The sequence below is a fragment of the Drosophila santomea genome, chromosome X, assembly GCF_016746245.2.
Source record: "Drosophila santomea strain STO CAGO 1482 chromosome X, Prin_Dsan_1.1, whole genome shotgun sequence".
In the NCBI taxonomy this organism is placed as follows: Eukaryota; Metazoa; Arthropoda; class Insecta; order Diptera; family Drosophilidae; genus Drosophila; species Drosophila santomea.
The window spans coordinates 21,464,870-21,483,207 of NC_053021.2; the positions used below are offsets into that span (position 1 = coordinate 21,464,870).

Consider the following 18,338-nt stretch of genomic DNA (forward strand, 5'->3'; position numbering starts at 1 on the left):
AAATCTAGAAATCACACCTAACTTAGCCAGCAACAGGCTCTCGGTCACGTCATTCAAGTTTAATCCTAGCATATCTATAGTGAGCGAAATTCTGTTAATATACTCCAATCTATAAATTCTCCTATCCTCTTCTACAAAGGACTTACTTATGGCATTAATATATTTTTTAATAAATGCATTTACTCTGCTTTGCTCCTCATTTATGTATTTCGTTAAATTTTTGAAAATGAAACTGACCTTGTTGCCTGTTCTCTCTTGTGAGTTAATACTCTCTCTCAATTTCTCCTCTTCTTCTCTCATTTTTCTTATTTCCTCTTCTAATTTTTCGGCGTTATTGGCGTCTAAATTCCCCGTTATTGCCTTGACTACCGAACCCAATCCGTTTATCAATCCCCTTGCTCTTCTATGTCTAGGCCAAATTCCTTCCAGCCTTGTTTTCAACATGTGTAGTTTGTTTTTAAGTGATCTAATTACGTCCCTTGTTCCCGATTCGTCTTCAACTTCTCCAAGTGTCTTTTCTATACCACCTATTATTTCATTGAAGTCCTGCAGCTTCACGATGTGTATATATGTTTGGTACGTTTGTACTACCCTTGCCGTTCCCATTTCTATCTGGGCCAATGGGTCGTTTTTCTCCAAGGGTGTTATCTCAAACCTGCCTCTTTCAACCATGGCCATGGACCACCTGCAAAAATTATTCATTTGGTTTAGTAATTCTTCGGAATTTCTCCTTGTGAATTTTCTGTGGTTTGGTTAATGTCAGTGTTAGGTTGTTGTCTTCTAACACCTTGTGTTTAGAGAATCTGGGGGTGAGTTTATCCGTCCGGTTCTCTTTTCGAAATACTATGTTTCCCACCTGTACCGGGTCTGGTTCCTGTCTATCCAAGTTAGCTGCCTCAATTCTCTTCGCCTTTTGGCTTTCTACTCTTTCTTTTACCTTTGGATAGATCTCGGCCTGAAACGCATTGATTTTCTGTAAATAATCGTGCTCATTACTGACTGAAAGTCACGTTATTCAGAAACTCCTGCGTTCTGCCTGTGAATAGTTCTTGAGGTGTCAACTTCGTTGCTGAATGAATGGCGTTATTGTAAGTTATAAACGCTTCGTTCAGTATCTCTTCGTGTCGAATCTCTAACTTCCCTGCCTTCTTGTTCTCTGTAATCAAACGGTATATTTCTGTTATTGTTGAGTGTAGTCTCTCAACTGTTGAGTTACTTGACGACTGTTGAAAGGATGTTGTATGCAGTTCGAGTTCGTACTGCCTACAAAAATCCTTAAAGAGGTTCGACGAGAACTCAACCCCCTGGTCACAGACTATCTTCTTGGGTATCCAAAACAGAGCCATAAAGTTTTTCATTGCTTTGACAATGTTAATGCTTTCCTTGGCTGGGATAGTTACCCCCCAGGCATATCTCGAAAATTTGTCAATAATCGTGAAAACGTTTTTCTTATTAACAAAATATAAGTCGATATGCACTATCTCTAAGGGTCTGTCCGGAGTTTCCGTCACACTGTACTTGATCTTGTGAGGCCTTCTGTCATATTTCTGTGTTTGACAACTATCGCAATTATTAATTGTTTGCGTTATCAGTTGTCTCATCTGAGGGAAAAACACCCTCCTTTTTAAATGGGCTAGTGTTTCTTCTATCCCCCTGTGGTTACTCTTCAGGTGGTAATCCCTTACAACTTCCTCCTGCTGGTCTCTCTCAATTATATCCGGCAACAAAACTGTGCATCTTATTGCTCTATATAATCTACTGTACGCAAAATACTTGCAATATACCTCTTGGATGGTCAAAACCAACTCTTCCGGTATCAACAATGCTATTGTTCTCTTCGGTTTTAGAATTTCCTTGAGTTTTCGGCCAATTGTCTCCTCATCAAAGTTCTTTTATGTCCAAGTTATCCGCATTTTGTTCCTAAATGGTACTTGCTTCATTACTTTTGACGTTCCACCCTTCTCAATAACCACCTGAATGTTGTACTCGTTCAGTGGGTTTTCAGAAATTGGGAATCCCAACTGTAAATCTTCTCCCGCGGAGCGTATCGTTTCTCCGTTTGTCGCTACTTCCGAGACGTTTTCTAGTACGTTGAGCTCCGGTTGGATTCTGCTCAGCGCATCCGCCACTACGTTTAAGGAACCCTTCTTGTATACTATCTCGTAGTCATACTCCAACATTTGGAGTCTCCATCTCACGAGCTTAGAGTCTGGTTTCTTGATGCTCTGATCTGTCACTATTTTAAACTTAGTGCCTAACAGGTAGTGTCCGAAATGCCTTATCGACCAAATAATGGCAAGCATTTCCTTTTCTATCGTAGCATAGTTTATCTCGGATGTTGACAGAGTTCTACTTGCGTATGCTATTGGTCTGTCCGTTCCCAAGTTCCCTTGTGATAGGACCGATCCAATGGCATAGTTGCTTGCATCCGTGGTCAGGATGAATGGTTTTTCGAAATCGGGGAACTGTAGAATCGGGTCATTGCATAAGAGGGTTTTGCACACCTCAAATGCTTCTGTGTATTCCTCATCTACTTGTACTGTCTTCTTCCCCTTGAGTTGTTTCGTCAATGGCTTTGTTATTGCCGCGAAATCTTTTATGAACTTCCTGTAGTAACCTAGCAACCCTAGGAATGATTTTATCTGCTTCCTAGTCCTCGGGACGGTGAATTTCTTAATCGCTTCAATCTTCCCTGGATTTGGTTTGATACCTTGTGGGGTCACTAAGTGCCCTAGGTATTCTACCTCGGTTCTTAGAAATTCCGTCTTATCTAGCTGCAGTTTAAAATTAGCTTCCGTAAGCTTCCTAAAAACCTTCTCCAAGTCTGTAATATGCTCCTGTAAGGACGCTGAGTACACCATTATGTCGTCCTAATAAATGAGACAACATTTACCCAACAATTCCCGAAGATGTTATTCATCAACCTCTGAAAGGTTGCGGGAGCATTGTTTAAACCGAACGGCATTCGGACGTACTCGAAATGGCCTCCTTCTGCGGAGAAGGCCGTTTTCGGAATGTCTGTTTCCTGTACCTCAATCTGATGATAACCACTTGCTAAGTCCAACGTCGAGAAGTACTTAGCTCTGCCCAGGTTATCTAACACGTCATTTATTATGGGCAATGGGTATCTATCCTTTACCACCTTCTCATTCAATTTCCTATAATCCACCACCATTCGCCATTTCCTTTCCCCAGAGGCGTCCTTCTTTTTAGGTACTAACCAGACTGGAGCACTCCATGGTGAATGGCTATGCCTGATTATCTTCTGGTCTAATAGCTTTTCCAACTGCCTTCTCACCTCTTGCCTTTCCTTAAAAGCATATCTATAAGGTCTGGCATAAATGGGCATATCATCCCTTGTTCTTATTTGATGTTTGACCGCATTTGTGAACGACAAGATGACTCCTTCCTTGTGGAATATACCCGGATACTTTTTGCAAATTCTGGAAAGTTCTCCAAGTTCCTCCTTGTTCAAATGGTCTGTTCTGATTTTATCAAATGGGATGCTGTTACTACATTTCCTCTCCCCTTCTATAGTGTTTAGTTCGAAATGTTGTGTGGACTTAAATTCTACAACATTTATTGGTTCTTCCAGAAATAATTCCTGGTCCGACTCCGCATAATTCGTCACCTCCATCCAGCACTGAAATTTCCAGGTCTTCCTTTAATATTGTTCTGTTTATTATGAAATCCCCATCGTTCAGTCGTACCGGAACAGATATAACCATTTTCGATTCGGCTTCTATCGTATACAATTCTGACGGTCTGTAGGCCTCAATCTGAATCTTCTGTTTCAAATTTGCTACCTCAAATCACCCGTTCTGCATATCGATAACCGCCTTCAACTGCTGTATCATATCTATCCCGATCAACCCCTCAAAGAATTGATGAAATTTAAAAAGGAACATTCTTTTTTTACCAACTCCGCCTAACTCCGCGAACATTGGTAAAAATGCCTCCCTTTCAACCTCATGCGACTGCGTGATGGTTTTAATGGCTATTGGGTCTTTTAGTTTCCTCACGTACTGTGGGTGCACTAATTCTGGTCGAATAAAAGAAAAGGTAGATCCTGTATCGATTAACAATTTTATTGATGTTTCTGGAGTAATCTTTACTACCAAATAGGGCAACGTTGAATGCCTTTTCCTAGGTCCTAAATATCCTGTGGATTGTTCGAGGCTGACTGTGGAAAATTTCCGTCATCCTCCTGAATGTTATGTAACTGGGCACTGACCGAGGCAGTGCCAGTTGAATTAAATGACCTCTTAGAATTGTTTGAGTTATACGACTGCCTGGACTGTCCCGAATTGTTGGAATTCCTGGACATCCTGGACTGGCCGCTGCCTTCCGTGTTTGATTGTGGTTCGATCGCTAACTGTCCCCTGCCATCGTTATTTCCATAACCAGTGCTGTTATACCCATTGTTGGAGTTGTTATAATTGTTACTATTATAACCGTTGTTGTTATTTCTATTATTATAATTGTTATTGTACTTGTTACTGTTGTAACCGTTCCACTGTCTATCTCGGTTTGCTTGGTTCTGATTCCATCTGGAGTTCCTGTTCTGATAACTGCGATAAGGACCTTGATAGTTTGAAGTATCACCCTGGTTAAAATTCTCTGACCTGAATGGATTACCCATCATCGGATAAGGGATTCCGAAACCTGTCCATCCATTCATACTGGGCATGGCAAATGGCATTGGAAATGGAGGAGGGTTGTTTCCCCCCCACTGGTACTGAGACCAAATGCCTGTCTCCCTGTGGGCCTCCAACACCTGGGGTTCCTCCTTCTCCTGCTCCTGTTTCTGAGTTTCTTTCTTGACCTTGTCTCCCGACTCTGGGCTCCGGACCATTAACTTCTAAGGAAGCTAACTTTTCCTCCCTACAAGCTATCTCATAAGCTTTGGCTATATTCGGGACTCCCATGTTCCTTATGGTTACTCCTATCGGTCCCTTTAAGGCCGAAATAAAAGCGTTGAGCACCATTTCCTCATACCATTTAATTTTCTCGCTCCTCAGCATTATGCTGTTCTCGCCTGTTTTGGTTAAACTCACTAAGGCTTTCTTTAGAGTCATAACCCTAGTGTAAAGGGCTTCTACGTCCAGTTTCATTTCCTTGATATGGGTCAGCTCCATTATCAAATCTTGCTCCGATCTCTTGTCTTTAAAATGGGAGACTAATATTCTCTTGATCTGATCCCAATTCAACTCTGACTCGTCCAAATCTAGGACCTTGTCCGCCGCTCCTACTATCTTGCTTCGGACAGCTCGAAGTGCTATCACTCCTTGTTTGGGAACGAGACACCCTGTATGCGCGAACAAGTCACCCTTTATCTTTGCTTACATTATCATTTGTCTGCAGCTTCAGCGGAGCTTATCAGCGGAATCAATGTAAGCATCGCACCGCTGTAATTGTCCGCGAGCTTGCCCAGTACTTTTCCAAACTTCTAACTCCCTTCTAACTGTAACTTGTTTACGTCTTATGCTAGTTTAATCGTATGGCGTGAGTACAGCCAAAGCTTAAGTTAGTCACATTTTTGATCTGCAAGAAAACGTACGCATCGGTGTCGAACTAATTAATATTAAGTGTCTGAAATTAACCAATAAATCAAACTAAACAGTAACACTGGCGGGTTTATTTATGAACACTCCTATATTCGATCTTTCTTCCCCCTTGATCAGGCTCAATACCTGTTCCACTGCTGCTATAAAACCATCTAACTTTCCCCCTTCGCCATCATATTTCGGAATAATTTCCACAAGGTCTATTACCTTGATGGCCTCTAGTACGCTCCCTGGCTTCCTAACGTCCTGTCCTTCTGTTGGATTCGACATAGTTATCTCACGTATATGTATTGTTTTGGTTAGTGCTACTGTCTTGTGTACCTTATCTCAATATTCTGACTTATTAATTAATAGAAGTGTGTTGTTTGTGTAAAGCGGTGAATCGCTGTGTGCTTAGTATAGCTGTGTAGTTTACTTAAAGATACGTGTTGAATTCCGAATTGCTTGTATATAGTGTGTGTAGTGGATCCTCGAGAGTCCGTGTGTGAAATGGAGTTCTGTAATTAATTATTATGAGTAATTATCTCCTTCTAAGGTTCAAAATTAATTTAGCAAAATGGGGTTTAATAATACTTGTCGCTTTTCCTTTCTTTATTTATTTGCTTATTTATTTTATTTATTTTATTTATTTTATTTATTTTATTTATTTATTTATTTTATTTATTTTTATTTATTTTATTTATTTTATTTATTTTATTTATTTTATTTATTTTATTTATTTTATTTATTTTATTTATTTTATTTATTTTATTTATTTTATTTATTTTATTTATTTTATTTATTTTATTTATTTTATTTATTTTATTTATTTTATTTTATTTATTTTATTTATTTTATTTATTTTATTTATTTATTGTCTAATACCCTGCATGCTGAAGCTAGCTGTTCGGCTGTGCGATACAGCCTCACAACCAATTGCGAACAGTCATTGCTATGGTATTGTCTACTCCCCTCTAACACCCTGCATGCTGAAGCTAGCTCCTTGGCTGTGCGATACAGCCTCTGAACCAAATGCGGACAGTCCTGCATCCTGGTGTTTTCCCTTGAGTATTGCTTAACCCTACCCATTCCTACGCTAAGCGGCCGCCCTGTGCATTACAGTGCGCCGCCTAATACGTGTGAATGTTAGGATCGCTGGATTTTAATTTATTCTTTCCAGTTTGATTCTTGTTAATATTCCACGATATATTTTCAGATAACCACCCCTACGCTAAGCGGCCGCCCTGTACATTACAGTGCGCCGCCCAATACGTGTGAATGGTTACCGCCCCTTCCTCTAATCAACCGAATTCTTCCTCATGCTAGGCGGCCGCCCTGTACAGTGCCCCGCCCAATACATGCGACCGAATCGGCTCTGTTTAACTTCTACATCGGGCCATTCGGCTCGACCATTTCCCCTTTCTGTCATACACTCGAACTTGTTGGCACTCCCCACAGCACACCAACTTCTCTTGCTCTCGACCGACGGCATGACGTCGTTCGACGATCGTTCGATCGGCGAGCCTCTTCGTCGCATCGAACTTCCGACAGCCAACACCATTCTCTACCGGTCATTCGTTTGATCGAACCGTTCTCTGCGACTTCGAGCCACGACATTTACCACCGGCCGTTTGTCCGTTCGAACCCATTTTCTTTCATTTCTTTAGACACAATTGAATTAATTTAATTCTTTATTTAAACCGCACCTCGGCTTTGCATTTCTTTGTGTGTTACACCAAGACTATGGCCTTAATTATGTAGTATTTCTTTATATATATATTATTTTGATTTGGCTCATTTAGCTTTCCTTTGTTACTATTATTTTTGGTTATATTGATTTGCACTTGCGTTTCTTATTTCCCACTGCTTTGGTCATTTCTAATTGGTCACTTGCGGCTCTTATTATTTCCACCTCCATTTTACACACTCCACTCTACTCACTGTTATTCCTTACAATGCTAATATTAATATTAACTGCATGTCCCGGTCGTCACGAAATCCTGTTGACTCGTTCTTAGGCCTGGAACTACCGACTGCGCCAGTTACCTCCCTTTAAGCGTAGGTTAGGGAGATTTGATGAGTAGTGGATAGAACCGTTCCCAAATAAACGCCTGTGGTTGTTAAGTTCTGAATTCTCAATGAATCTTATTTTATTTCCAAGCTTTTCATTTGCCTTCTACATTTGGTTTCTTATAATAATCTGCTGACCGGGCTAAAATGGAAGTGGAGCGGATGCGTTTCGATGGGGCTGGTGTTTGTTTGTTTCAGCTCTTAATGTTATTTGATACGACCACTCGGTTAATTATGTATAATATTCTGAAGATCGACAATAAAAAAAAAAAGAAAAATCTTCCGGGAGACTTCGATGTGATTGGTTGGCAAGCTAAGCGGCAAATAAAATAAAATTAAAAATAAAATGTTATATATTATTCAATAATTCTAAAAAAAAATGTCATATTATAAACAATAAATTAAAGTTAAGTTAAAAAAAAATGGAATAATAATATGCATAAATGGCCGAACCATTGCTGTTCAAAGTTTAATTTTAAAATTTTTTAGGGGTGTACGCAGAGATATGCGAGTGAGTGTACATCCCGAATTCCTTTGACCATTTACACCCTACGCTCCTTATAGAGGACGGTCCTAACTATGACCGCACCCGTGCAAAGTATTTATATATTAATATGCGACATTTTAAAATCTGTGGACGGACCTTGATTAACTTTGCGCTTGCTTTGCTATCAGTTGGCACACACTTCAAAACCATTACCTACTTTTGGCCCTACATTTCTTTTCCCTCTTTGTATCTTTTACATCGACCAGCGCACACTGGTTGCGTCCATAGGCCAAAAATCAAAAAATTCATCACAACAAATTTTTGCAAAGTATTTGCCAACTGTCTCTAAAAAGTCCAAACTTTTAAGTGGCAAACCGGTTTTTACTAGATTTGTAACGGGACTTTCAGAAAATTCCTCAAAGTTGTGAACACGTGTTCATCGGCGCGACGCAGCTGCAGTCGGTCGTTCAAAATAAAATTGTACTTTGAAGTGGTCAAACGTTTGCTATTGTGCTCCTATTTAATCGATTTTAAATGGATTTAAAAGTTGAAGGTATTGTTTTTTTATGTTCTTATTTATAATAAACTTGCATGCCATTTTGTCTTGTCCTGTGAAAATATTTTAATTGAACGACTTATTTTGTGTATTTTGTGAACGTCTTTTCTATGTTTAGCTAAAGTTTTAGTTAGGTTCCCGCCAAAACCCCCCAATGTGAAAATTTAATAATCCGCTGCGCAACGATATTGCAAGCCTTAGCATCAGGCTACACCATAGATGTTAAAAAATTTGAACGTGAGCTCTCAGAGGAAGCTGCAGAGTCAAACAATAAGGAAATTAAAAAAAAAAACCAACTGCAGCATACCCGAAAGATGTCTCGCATAATCACGAACAGGGATTTAACTAAAATACTTCTTTTGAGATCAGACCCCTACATAACAGGTCAAAGAAAAATAAAAAAGAATGACAAATCGAAATTATTATCGTCGACCTGTGATTTGTTAGAAAATGATTAAATTACAGGAACACGCTGTTGAAGCACTAAACTTTGCTAGGTATATTGTTAGCCACAATTCTTATATTTTTAATGCTTTAATTCTGAATTATTTTGTTTTGCTGTGTTTTTATTTTTAAATTAAATCATTTATAGATATAATAATATTAATATTTTTTTTATTTATTTATTAAGTGAAGAATATATCATAATAATATCATAATATTGTATCTTAACATCACAGGGGACAAATATCCTAGGGGTTACCAAACACTATATACAAATTAGTAAAGTAGGAAATAATAATAATACAAATAATAATAATGTTTCAAGAAAAAAAATGTAGCATGCTTTTAGGTGTATTTTTCGGTTTTTGCCTTCCTGTGGGCGTAAATATTATCGACCACGCCAATTTTTTACATTTTACCAATTCTTAATTTTTAGAGAACTTACTGTATCAATTTCAATACGCTATTACCACTAGAAGTATTTTTGGCCGCGACTCCATACAAGCCCAACCAGTGTGCAGCGCTTCTACAATAGATCGACCACACTAATGGAGCCCAAATTCAGTTTGGATATGCGGGCACACTATCCTCCGCCAAACCGCTAGCAGCAGCAGCTCGTTGCAAGCGCTTTCACCGATGAATGCCGCAGCTACAAAGAGTAAAACAAAGAAAAAGAAAACTTAAAACATCTAAACATTCGGTTTAGAGTACAAAAATGCAAACGACCAGCCTTCAAATTGTTTTCAAAAAGAAATGACGTTAGATTTGGATTTGAAAATGCAATAGGGAACTTCAAAAAAGCAAGTTAATTGTTTCATTGATTGTATGTATGTTTTTTTTTGTCCAGCCAAAATTAATATTCATTTAATGTTAGTTTTAAGAGAATTAATTATAATGCATTCTGAATAGATTTCTTTTAGTTGATGCAGTTCCGGTAAAATGGATAAAGGGGTCGTTGGAAAAGCCGGGAAGGAACGACCATAGGTAGGGTGGGCAGGTAATCACAACTCCAGCAGCCCACTAACGTTGTTCGTTACACACTACAGACAATAATGATACGAAGATATATTTATCGTTCCTTGTCAACTGGATGACTATAGATTTGCAATATATGCATTGACTTCTATAAAAGCCAACCTGCATTTCGTAACTGTTTTGTTTGCAAATCAATAGAAAAGAGGATGTAGCCCAAATGGCTGAGGAATTAGGAATTAGGAATTAGCACCCCAGTTGCAACAGTATGAGGATGGTGCCTACTTCTGTTTGGAGGCCAACATGGCGGTTGAACGACCAAGTACGTGGCAGGTGAAAATTAAAATTAAATTTTAAAAAAGAAATAATTTGAAAATTTCATGAATATGTAAATATGTTGTTATCTAAATCGCTAGAAAACAATATTGACAACCAAACTTCATTTAAGAATGTTGTAAAATGTCAATTTTAATTAAAGCAAGAGAGAACGATATAGTCGAGTTCCTCGACTGTCAGACCCCTTACTAAGCTAAAGCGATCGAGAAAGTAAAACATTCTTTTAACATTCCATCAAAAGAGTTTTTAATGAAAAATCACACAGACACTAACCTCGCGCCCAAAATTAAGCACAGTGTAGCCCTGGGATTCCCATGCAGTTGGCCACACTAAGCATACCAATTGATCCGTGCAGCCCTGGAATATCGATAACACGTTATCGGACACACTAAACATACCAGCTGACCAAGGCAACAGGACTTTCTCGACAGCGCGTTGTCGGAAGGTGCCCACAATCCAATAGAACGACCTGGGCACACTAGCTGTGGGCTATATAACAAGCGCAAAAATCCAAGCTAATCTTAGTCACGTTTGTACGGCAATAGAGTAACATCAGAAGTAGCAGTTGTGAAGATATGTAATCGTATCGATCCAGTCCTCATATGGATTACCACATGCTCTAGCAGTGGTATCGCTGAGGGCTCTCCCGTGCAAAAATGCGTTGAACGACCAGTGCCCAGTAAGCAAGAAAGACGCCTTCATCGAGAAACCAAACTTTTGATCCCGAAAACGAGAGTGATATTTGGGATAACCCTGTGCGTCACCCGTCCTGGTTCGCTATCGTCGTCTCATCTGTTATGCCAACTCAGCAGCAAGCACTCCTCCAAGCGAGTCTTTCTCTGCTCCCAGCTTAGACAAGCGATGTCCTCCCCTAGAGCCATTCGTTCTTTTCCAGCGGGTATCCACGCTTTAGATTATATTTGACCGCTAATTGCTTAGCAGCCAAGTCAAGCGGGGCGGCTCCACCAAGAACCTGCAGTGCCACGGTGGACACTGTTCGGCAAACCGGAAGGCATCCTAGCAGGATCAGCCTCTGGCAGGAGGCTAGTCGCCTCTTGGCAGCTACTTGCCCGGCGGTGTCATACCATACCGGGGCACCAAACAGCACACAAGGTCCGTCATATATGGTCCGCCTGACTGAAACCCCAGTCGGCTCGATGCACACGCGCCAATGCTCCAACGACTCCGGTCATCCCCTGGCGCAGCGAAGCAATGTGCGTGGGAAATTTCCTTCCTTCACTGATCGTGATGCCAAGGTACCGACAGCTACGCACATACGGCAGGTTCGCTCCAGCAAACCTTACCGTGGGCGCACGTCTCAAACTACCTTTGAGCAGCATTATTACCGTCTTGCTGGTCGAGACGGCAACGCCAACTTCCGCTTCCCACGTTTCTACGGTGGACATAAATTGCGCTCCTTTTTCCTTTAACACGACTCTGGAGTTGCCCTCGACGAGCAGAAGCAGATCATCCGCGTATGCACTCAGCAGGCAATACGGCTCGAGGCGCTGAAGCAGTACATCCATTAGCGTGTCCCAAATAAGTTGTTAAATGCTCCTTTGAAGGCACAAATGTGCCGGGCACGTATTGCGCCGGGCTGGCGTCAACACTGCTCTTCACGTGCCTCCAGGCATCCTCCAAACATCGTCCTTGGCGAAATCCGAATTGCCATCTGCAGCCATCCGGAAGAACTTTTTTCACACGATTAACCATGATTGCCTCGAGCACCTTACCAAAAACTGGCTTACACTTGTCCTTCGCGGCACCATTGATGCCGTCCAAGCACCGTGGTGAGGGTCTCCACTGGCATACAGATGGCATCCTGAAGATCCACTAGGATGGCTGCCTTCCCTCGCCGGTCGGTGAAGATCCTCATTCCTTCAGGCAGCACATCCATCCCATCGCCGCCAAGATACGGCTCCTGCACCAGTGCAAACATTGAGCCCGATCTCCTGAGTCGGACTCCGAGCTCGATGGTCGCAGCTCGGCCTCGGCCACAGTTCGCTTGGATAAAGCTAAACATTAATGTCTAGCTTGCACCCTCGCTAGCACCGCGCCGTATATCGGGCATACATCCGAGAGCATGTAATGCCACGAGGGTTGCCCTCTGTGACGGCAGTTCCGGCAGTCCACCGGGTTCTGGCACTTTGCCGCGGTGGCCTTGTTGCCCGCACTGGCGGCATACATTCGACTTCTGGCGGCATTCGCTGACCTTGTGGTCGAAACCCACACACCTATGGCAGGCATAAGTGCGAACCTGTGATCGGCATCGAAATGAGAACCACTTGATGTAGACCCGACCTACATCAAGTTTCGCCATCGCCTTGTCGCTGACCTCTAGCGTCACGTTAACGGTGGCGCCGTCAGTCACCGACCACGCCTTGGTGACCAGGTGCACCGACCTCTTGTACTCCGAGGCCGTCATCTCGCCGTCGAAGTTATTTTCGTGGAGCTCCTGCATAAACTCCTCGGGGCCGATTACTGTGTCGACGTCGTAGACGACGTTTAGCCCTACTTCGGCGAATTTTTTAGAAGTCACAACCTTCTGCAGCTCTCCGACTGAAGGAGTCCGGATAACTGCTCCACCACCTCGACGGAGCTCACGTACTTCATGCACCCCGACTCCGAGGGAGCCTTCCCCGATAGCGCTGGGTCGTTGCACTTCACCACTGCTGACCACGTCTCGCGAGCCTTCGTGGTCCGCGGGGCAGCAATGGGTGCAGCCTGAGGCGTCTGGGGAAGACGCGAAATTGCGGAAGTCAGCATAGACGGCGTCGGTGGGGGCGGCATAGCCAACCGCGTCTCCAGTTCTCCACACCGGAGCATAAACGCCATCACCAGCTCATCGTAGCGGCTAATGGCAAACGAGAGCTCATCTGTGTTTACTCCTCCTAGACTGCGAAAGCTGCTTCTCACCATGCGCTGCGTGGCCGACAGCTCTGCCGTCATGGCTGCTTGCCCAGCACGGGCGGCAGCTGAGGCAGCGGTGGCGGTGGCAATAGCAGGTGTAGCGGCGGGGGCAGCAGCAGTGGCAGCAGCGGGGGCAACGTGGTTGACGGCGATCGGGGCAGTGTTGGCAACAGAGACAGCTCGGGGGTCCTCCAGCGAAGAAGGCGCCTCGTCCAGCGCTCCCACAGGCTCGGGAACACCACGCGAGGCCACAGCAACGAGCTTAGGCTGCGTCGGTGCCGAGCTCTTTGAAGCCTGATGGCTTCTACGCCTGCCTCGCCCCGACTTCCGCGACGCACTGCTGGCGCTCATGGCACTCGCGCTACTGTCGCTTTCCATCGCACTTACCACGATTGTGGCTCCTCCTTTCGGCGACTCCAGTGACCGTGCGCTCACTGACACAAATTAGCTGCTGTGGTGCTCGAGCTTCACCTATTGGTAGATTTGCGCAACCATTCGGTCTGGTAGTACCGAACCGACCCAATACTCGAACCATAGCCGGAACAACAATTAATCAGCTGATTGCTGGTAGCGCAGGCACAAACCGAAAAGGCCCAACTGTTCAACAGCTGACCCAAAGCTTGCCTTGAACCACGTGCTGTCCACAATGGAAAATTTGCTATAATTAATAGTGACAGTGCGAAGGACAGTCAACACTGACAGTTTTTTGCGGTTTGTGGGCGTTAGAGTGGGCGGGGCAAAAAGTTTTTCTGCAGATCGAGAGAAATTTACAAAACTTATAAAAAAATGAAAAATATCAAAACATTTTTCAAAAGTGTGGGCGTGCCAGTTTTGGTCGTTTTGTGGGCGTTAGAGTGGGCGTGGCAACATGAATCGACAAACTTGCGCTGCGTCTATGTCTCTGGAGTCTGTATTCTTAATCTCAACTTTCTAGCTTTTTCCTGAGATCTTGACGCTCATACGAACGGACAGACGGACGGACAGAGAAAGATAGACTTGGCCATTGATGCTGATCAAGAATATATATATATATACTTACGTAGTTACTATTTTTGAGTCAAATAAATGATCCGTCTATAACGAAGACAAAGATCAACGCTGAAGCCAAGTATAAATTGAAACACGAACGATTTCGGTGAGCGTCTTTATTTTAAAACTGTCAGCTTAAGACTAAATGTACAGAGTTTTGATCGGCTCGAAGTGAGTCGCGAGAAACGGAAATGTGTTTGTCAGCAGTTTTATTTATTTGTGTTTAAGTGCATGCAAAAAGAATGATGAAGTTATACAACAATCATGCGCTTTACTTTTTTGTGGATTCAAGTTTCGTTACGTTATGTTGTGTATTTATGCACGCGCAAGATTGTATGCGCGTTGTTTTTGTTAGGTTTATGTTTATGTAAGCGTAATATGAGAAGCATATTATGCTACTTCCCTCTCCTTAAAAGGAAGCTTATGCTTCTGTTGGGGTTGACGCATATAATCTTGGTAATGCAGTTGGGTTTGTATCCTGTGTTTCCATAATTGTTTTTGTTGTTTTTAGTTTTAAGTAGATACAAACTATACAAAATGTGAGGCTAATGAGTGATACAATAATAGAGACTGTAATATTATTATTTGATATTAGCTTTACAATGTCCTTATGTTCTATTGGTTTTATTTTTATTAGTTCAATGGGTGTGTACAATGGGCTTAGATTTATTTCGGGATTTAGCTGGTTTTCGTTTAATGTTATCTTTCCTATTTTAATTTTACATTGTTTTATTGTTATTATTTTATTGCCGTTAATTGTTATATTTTTATTTATTTCTTGGCAATCTTGTTCTATAATAGTATTCTTTATGTTCCAAGTAAGGATATTGTTTGGTTCAACGTATTTAATTATCTGGTTAACTGTTGTGGGGACAAAATTGCAAATTGGTTTAGTTCTTTTTATAATGTTCTTAATACATTCGTTACTTATTTCTTTACAATTTTGATTATAAATTTTGCCATGTTCTTCAAAATAAGTATCTTTTTCGTTGTGATCGAGTTGGTACCCGTTATTATCTGGGTAAGGTATTATGTTAATTGTGTGGACAGTTTTTTGCTTAATGGGGATATGTGCTATGATAAGTATTTGGTTAGTATTAATCCAGGTTGATGTTTTAATTTGTAAGATGTTACTGTTGTCAACGTTCTCTAGTCTGTCGTAATTGAGTAATTTGGGATTAAATAGTCCTAGTCGTGAAAGTTGCATTCCCATTGCAATGTCTTCTATGTATATACTCGGTAAATTGGATACGTTCGTATATTAACTGTTCTCTGTTACTATGTTCGTCTAAGAATTCTTTTGTTCTTTGTATGTTACTGTTAATGAGTTGAATTATGTCATTTATTTCATGTAGATTTATTGAACTTGTTGCTACTGATTCTAATTGTTTTTCAATCTTTGTTCGGTCATTGTTATCTAATGTTCCAAATAAATATTTAAACGCTGATCCTACTATGTTGATTAGTCCTCGTTTCTGTCTATTTGTCTGGTGTAAAGTTATTCCGCTAAGTTCTCTTCGCATTTTATTGTACAAAAGGTCAATTTGGAGAATATTAGTGTAGTTAGTTATCTTATTGTTAAAATAGTGGGTTAGGTTATCTATATCGGAAAGGTTTACGCGAAGACAATGATGTTCGTATTCTGAAGGGATTTGAATCGATTTATCGGAAAATAGGAGGTATCCGTGGTTAGTGTCAATGTTGTTGATTTGAAGTTGTTGGGTTTGACATAATTTTGTAGACGTGAGGAGGAGTATTATGATGAACCAGGGGCCTGCAGAATGGGAAGTTCATTAATTTTATTCTGTTTTTTAAATTGAGTTTTGTAGTAATGTGTCTCTCTATTCCTATTGGTGATTTTATAATGGTCTTCGTCAGTTTGTTCGACGTTTTTTGTTAATTTAAAAGGGTTTTCTAATTTTCCTTTTTGTAATGGTCCCTTTCTGTATCTAGTGTCAACATTGTATTCGGTTCTGTTTTTGTTTATTTCGTTAATTTTAACTTCCTTATCGTGTTGTGTATCTAGAATTGGTTGTCCGGCATAAATGAATATGTGAGCGGGGGTTTGTCCAGTAGTGTCGTGTTTGGTCTTGTGATTGTAGATGTAAAGGATTGTTTTTATTTTACTTAACTTGGTCTCGTTGTCGTCAGAATTTTTTATGATGCGAATTTTTTCATTTATGGTCTTGTGTAGCCTCTCTATGTCAGCGACACCTGTTTTCGTAGGGTTAAGTTGTAATTCTACGTCTTCGGTTTCGAGCCAACGTTTAAGGGCTAGGCTGGAGAATGCGCCGTCTCTGTCTGCTTTAAGAAGTCTAGGTTTCCCCAACTGATTAAATATACGCATTAAGGCGTTTTTACATTCTATCCAGTCCTTTGTCTTTATCTGTTCGAGAGTGGCGAATTTGGAGTAAACATCGATACAGCTCAAATAGTGATTCCCTTCAGAAGAATAGATATCTATTACAAACTTATCGCGGGTTTAGGGGTAATTTTCATTGGCATTTTTGTATTGCGGTGTTCTGTCTTGGCTAAATTACAAACTTGACATTCATTGATTATATTTTGAATAAGGAGTTGGCTATTAGGAAAGTAGTAAGTTTCGCTAAAGAGTTTTACAGTTTTTTGAATTCCTGGGTGTAATAACTTTTCGTGTGTGTTTAGGATTAATTCTTTGAATTTTGCATAAGTAGGAATGTTTTTTAATAAGACGAGACTTCGGAAAATCTTTGTACACTTTGGATTCATGGTTTCTGTGTACGCGCTTTGAATCACTTCAAAGTCTGCATCGCTTTCGATGTAAAGGGCGCTATTCTTCGAACAAAAGTGGTTGAGTAAGTATTGTTTGGCTGTTTCGAAGGTCATTTCTGCATAGGAGATACGTACTATTTGTTTCTTGAAATAGGTTTCATATTCTGTATTATTATTGGGGCCTTTCGAAAAAATGATTTGTCTTTTATGGTAGTTTATTGCTTTTTCAGATAGTCCTATTAGTCCGCTACTATCTTCTTCCGCGCTATGTTGCGTAGATTCTCCGAAAAATGTCTGCTCTATTTTGGTTCTAGACAGTGCGTCCGCGACATGGTTTTCTTTCCCTTTGATGTACCTTATGTCGAAGTCGTACTCCGATAGTCTAATCTTCCATCTAGTCAACTTGGAGTTAGGCTCTTTTAGTTTGTGTAGCCAGCACAATGGTTGATGGTCAGAAGCTACTTCGAAGTGTCGCCCTAATAGATAATGTCTGAAAGTTTTGGTTGCCCAAACTATTGCTAATAATTCCTTTTCTATAGCGCTGTAATTGATTTCATGTTCATTTAGTGTTCTGCTGATGTAACTAATAGGGTGTCCGTCTTGTGATAAAACAGCTCCTAAAGCTACATTGCTGGCATCTGTTGTCAATGTAAATTTCCTCTCGAAATTCGGTATTTTTAGGATCGGATCTTCAGAGATTAATAATTTTAACTTTTGGAATGCTTCTAAGTATTCTAAACTGTTTATATCTATTGTTGCTCCTTTCTTTAGGCACTTGGTCAGGGGTTTGGCAATGTCTGAAAAGTTAGGTATAAATTTCCTATAATATCCTGTAAGTCCTAAAAAGGCTTTAATTTCTTTAGTTTTTCTTGGTAATGGATATTTAACTATAGCTTTGATTTTATCCGGGTTTGGTTTAATCCCGTCTTTAGTAATAACATGTCCTAAGAAAGTTGTCTCTTGTTTTAAGAACTCGCATTTATCTAGTTGTAATTTTAAGTTTGCCTGTGATAATTTTTCGAAAACAGCTTGTAAGGCTTGAAGATGTTCTTCTAAAGATGTGGAGAAAACTATGATGTCGTCTAGGTATACTAGACAGCATTTATTTAAAAGTGGACGGAGTAAATTGTTCATGCATCTTTGGAATGTAGCGGGGGCATTTTTAAGCCCAAATGGCATTCGTGTGTACTCGTAGTGTCCATATTTTGTAGAGAAGGCAGTTTTGGCTATTGACTCT

At 40.8% G+C, this 18,338-nt stretch overlaps 1 protein-coding gene across 1 annotated transcript; it reads right to left on the minus strand.

Moving 5' to 3' along the window:
- Nucleotides 1–4,153: 4,153 nt before the first annotated feature.
- Nucleotides 4,154–4,855, minus strand: LOC122756539 (ABC transporter H family member 2-like). The gene has a single exon (XM_044006591.1). The coding sequence runs from the start codon at nt 4,853–4,855 to the stop codon at nt 4,154–4,156; it is 702 nt and encodes a 233-aa protein (XP_043862526.1).
- Nucleotides 4,856–18,338: the final 13,483 nt, after the last annotated feature.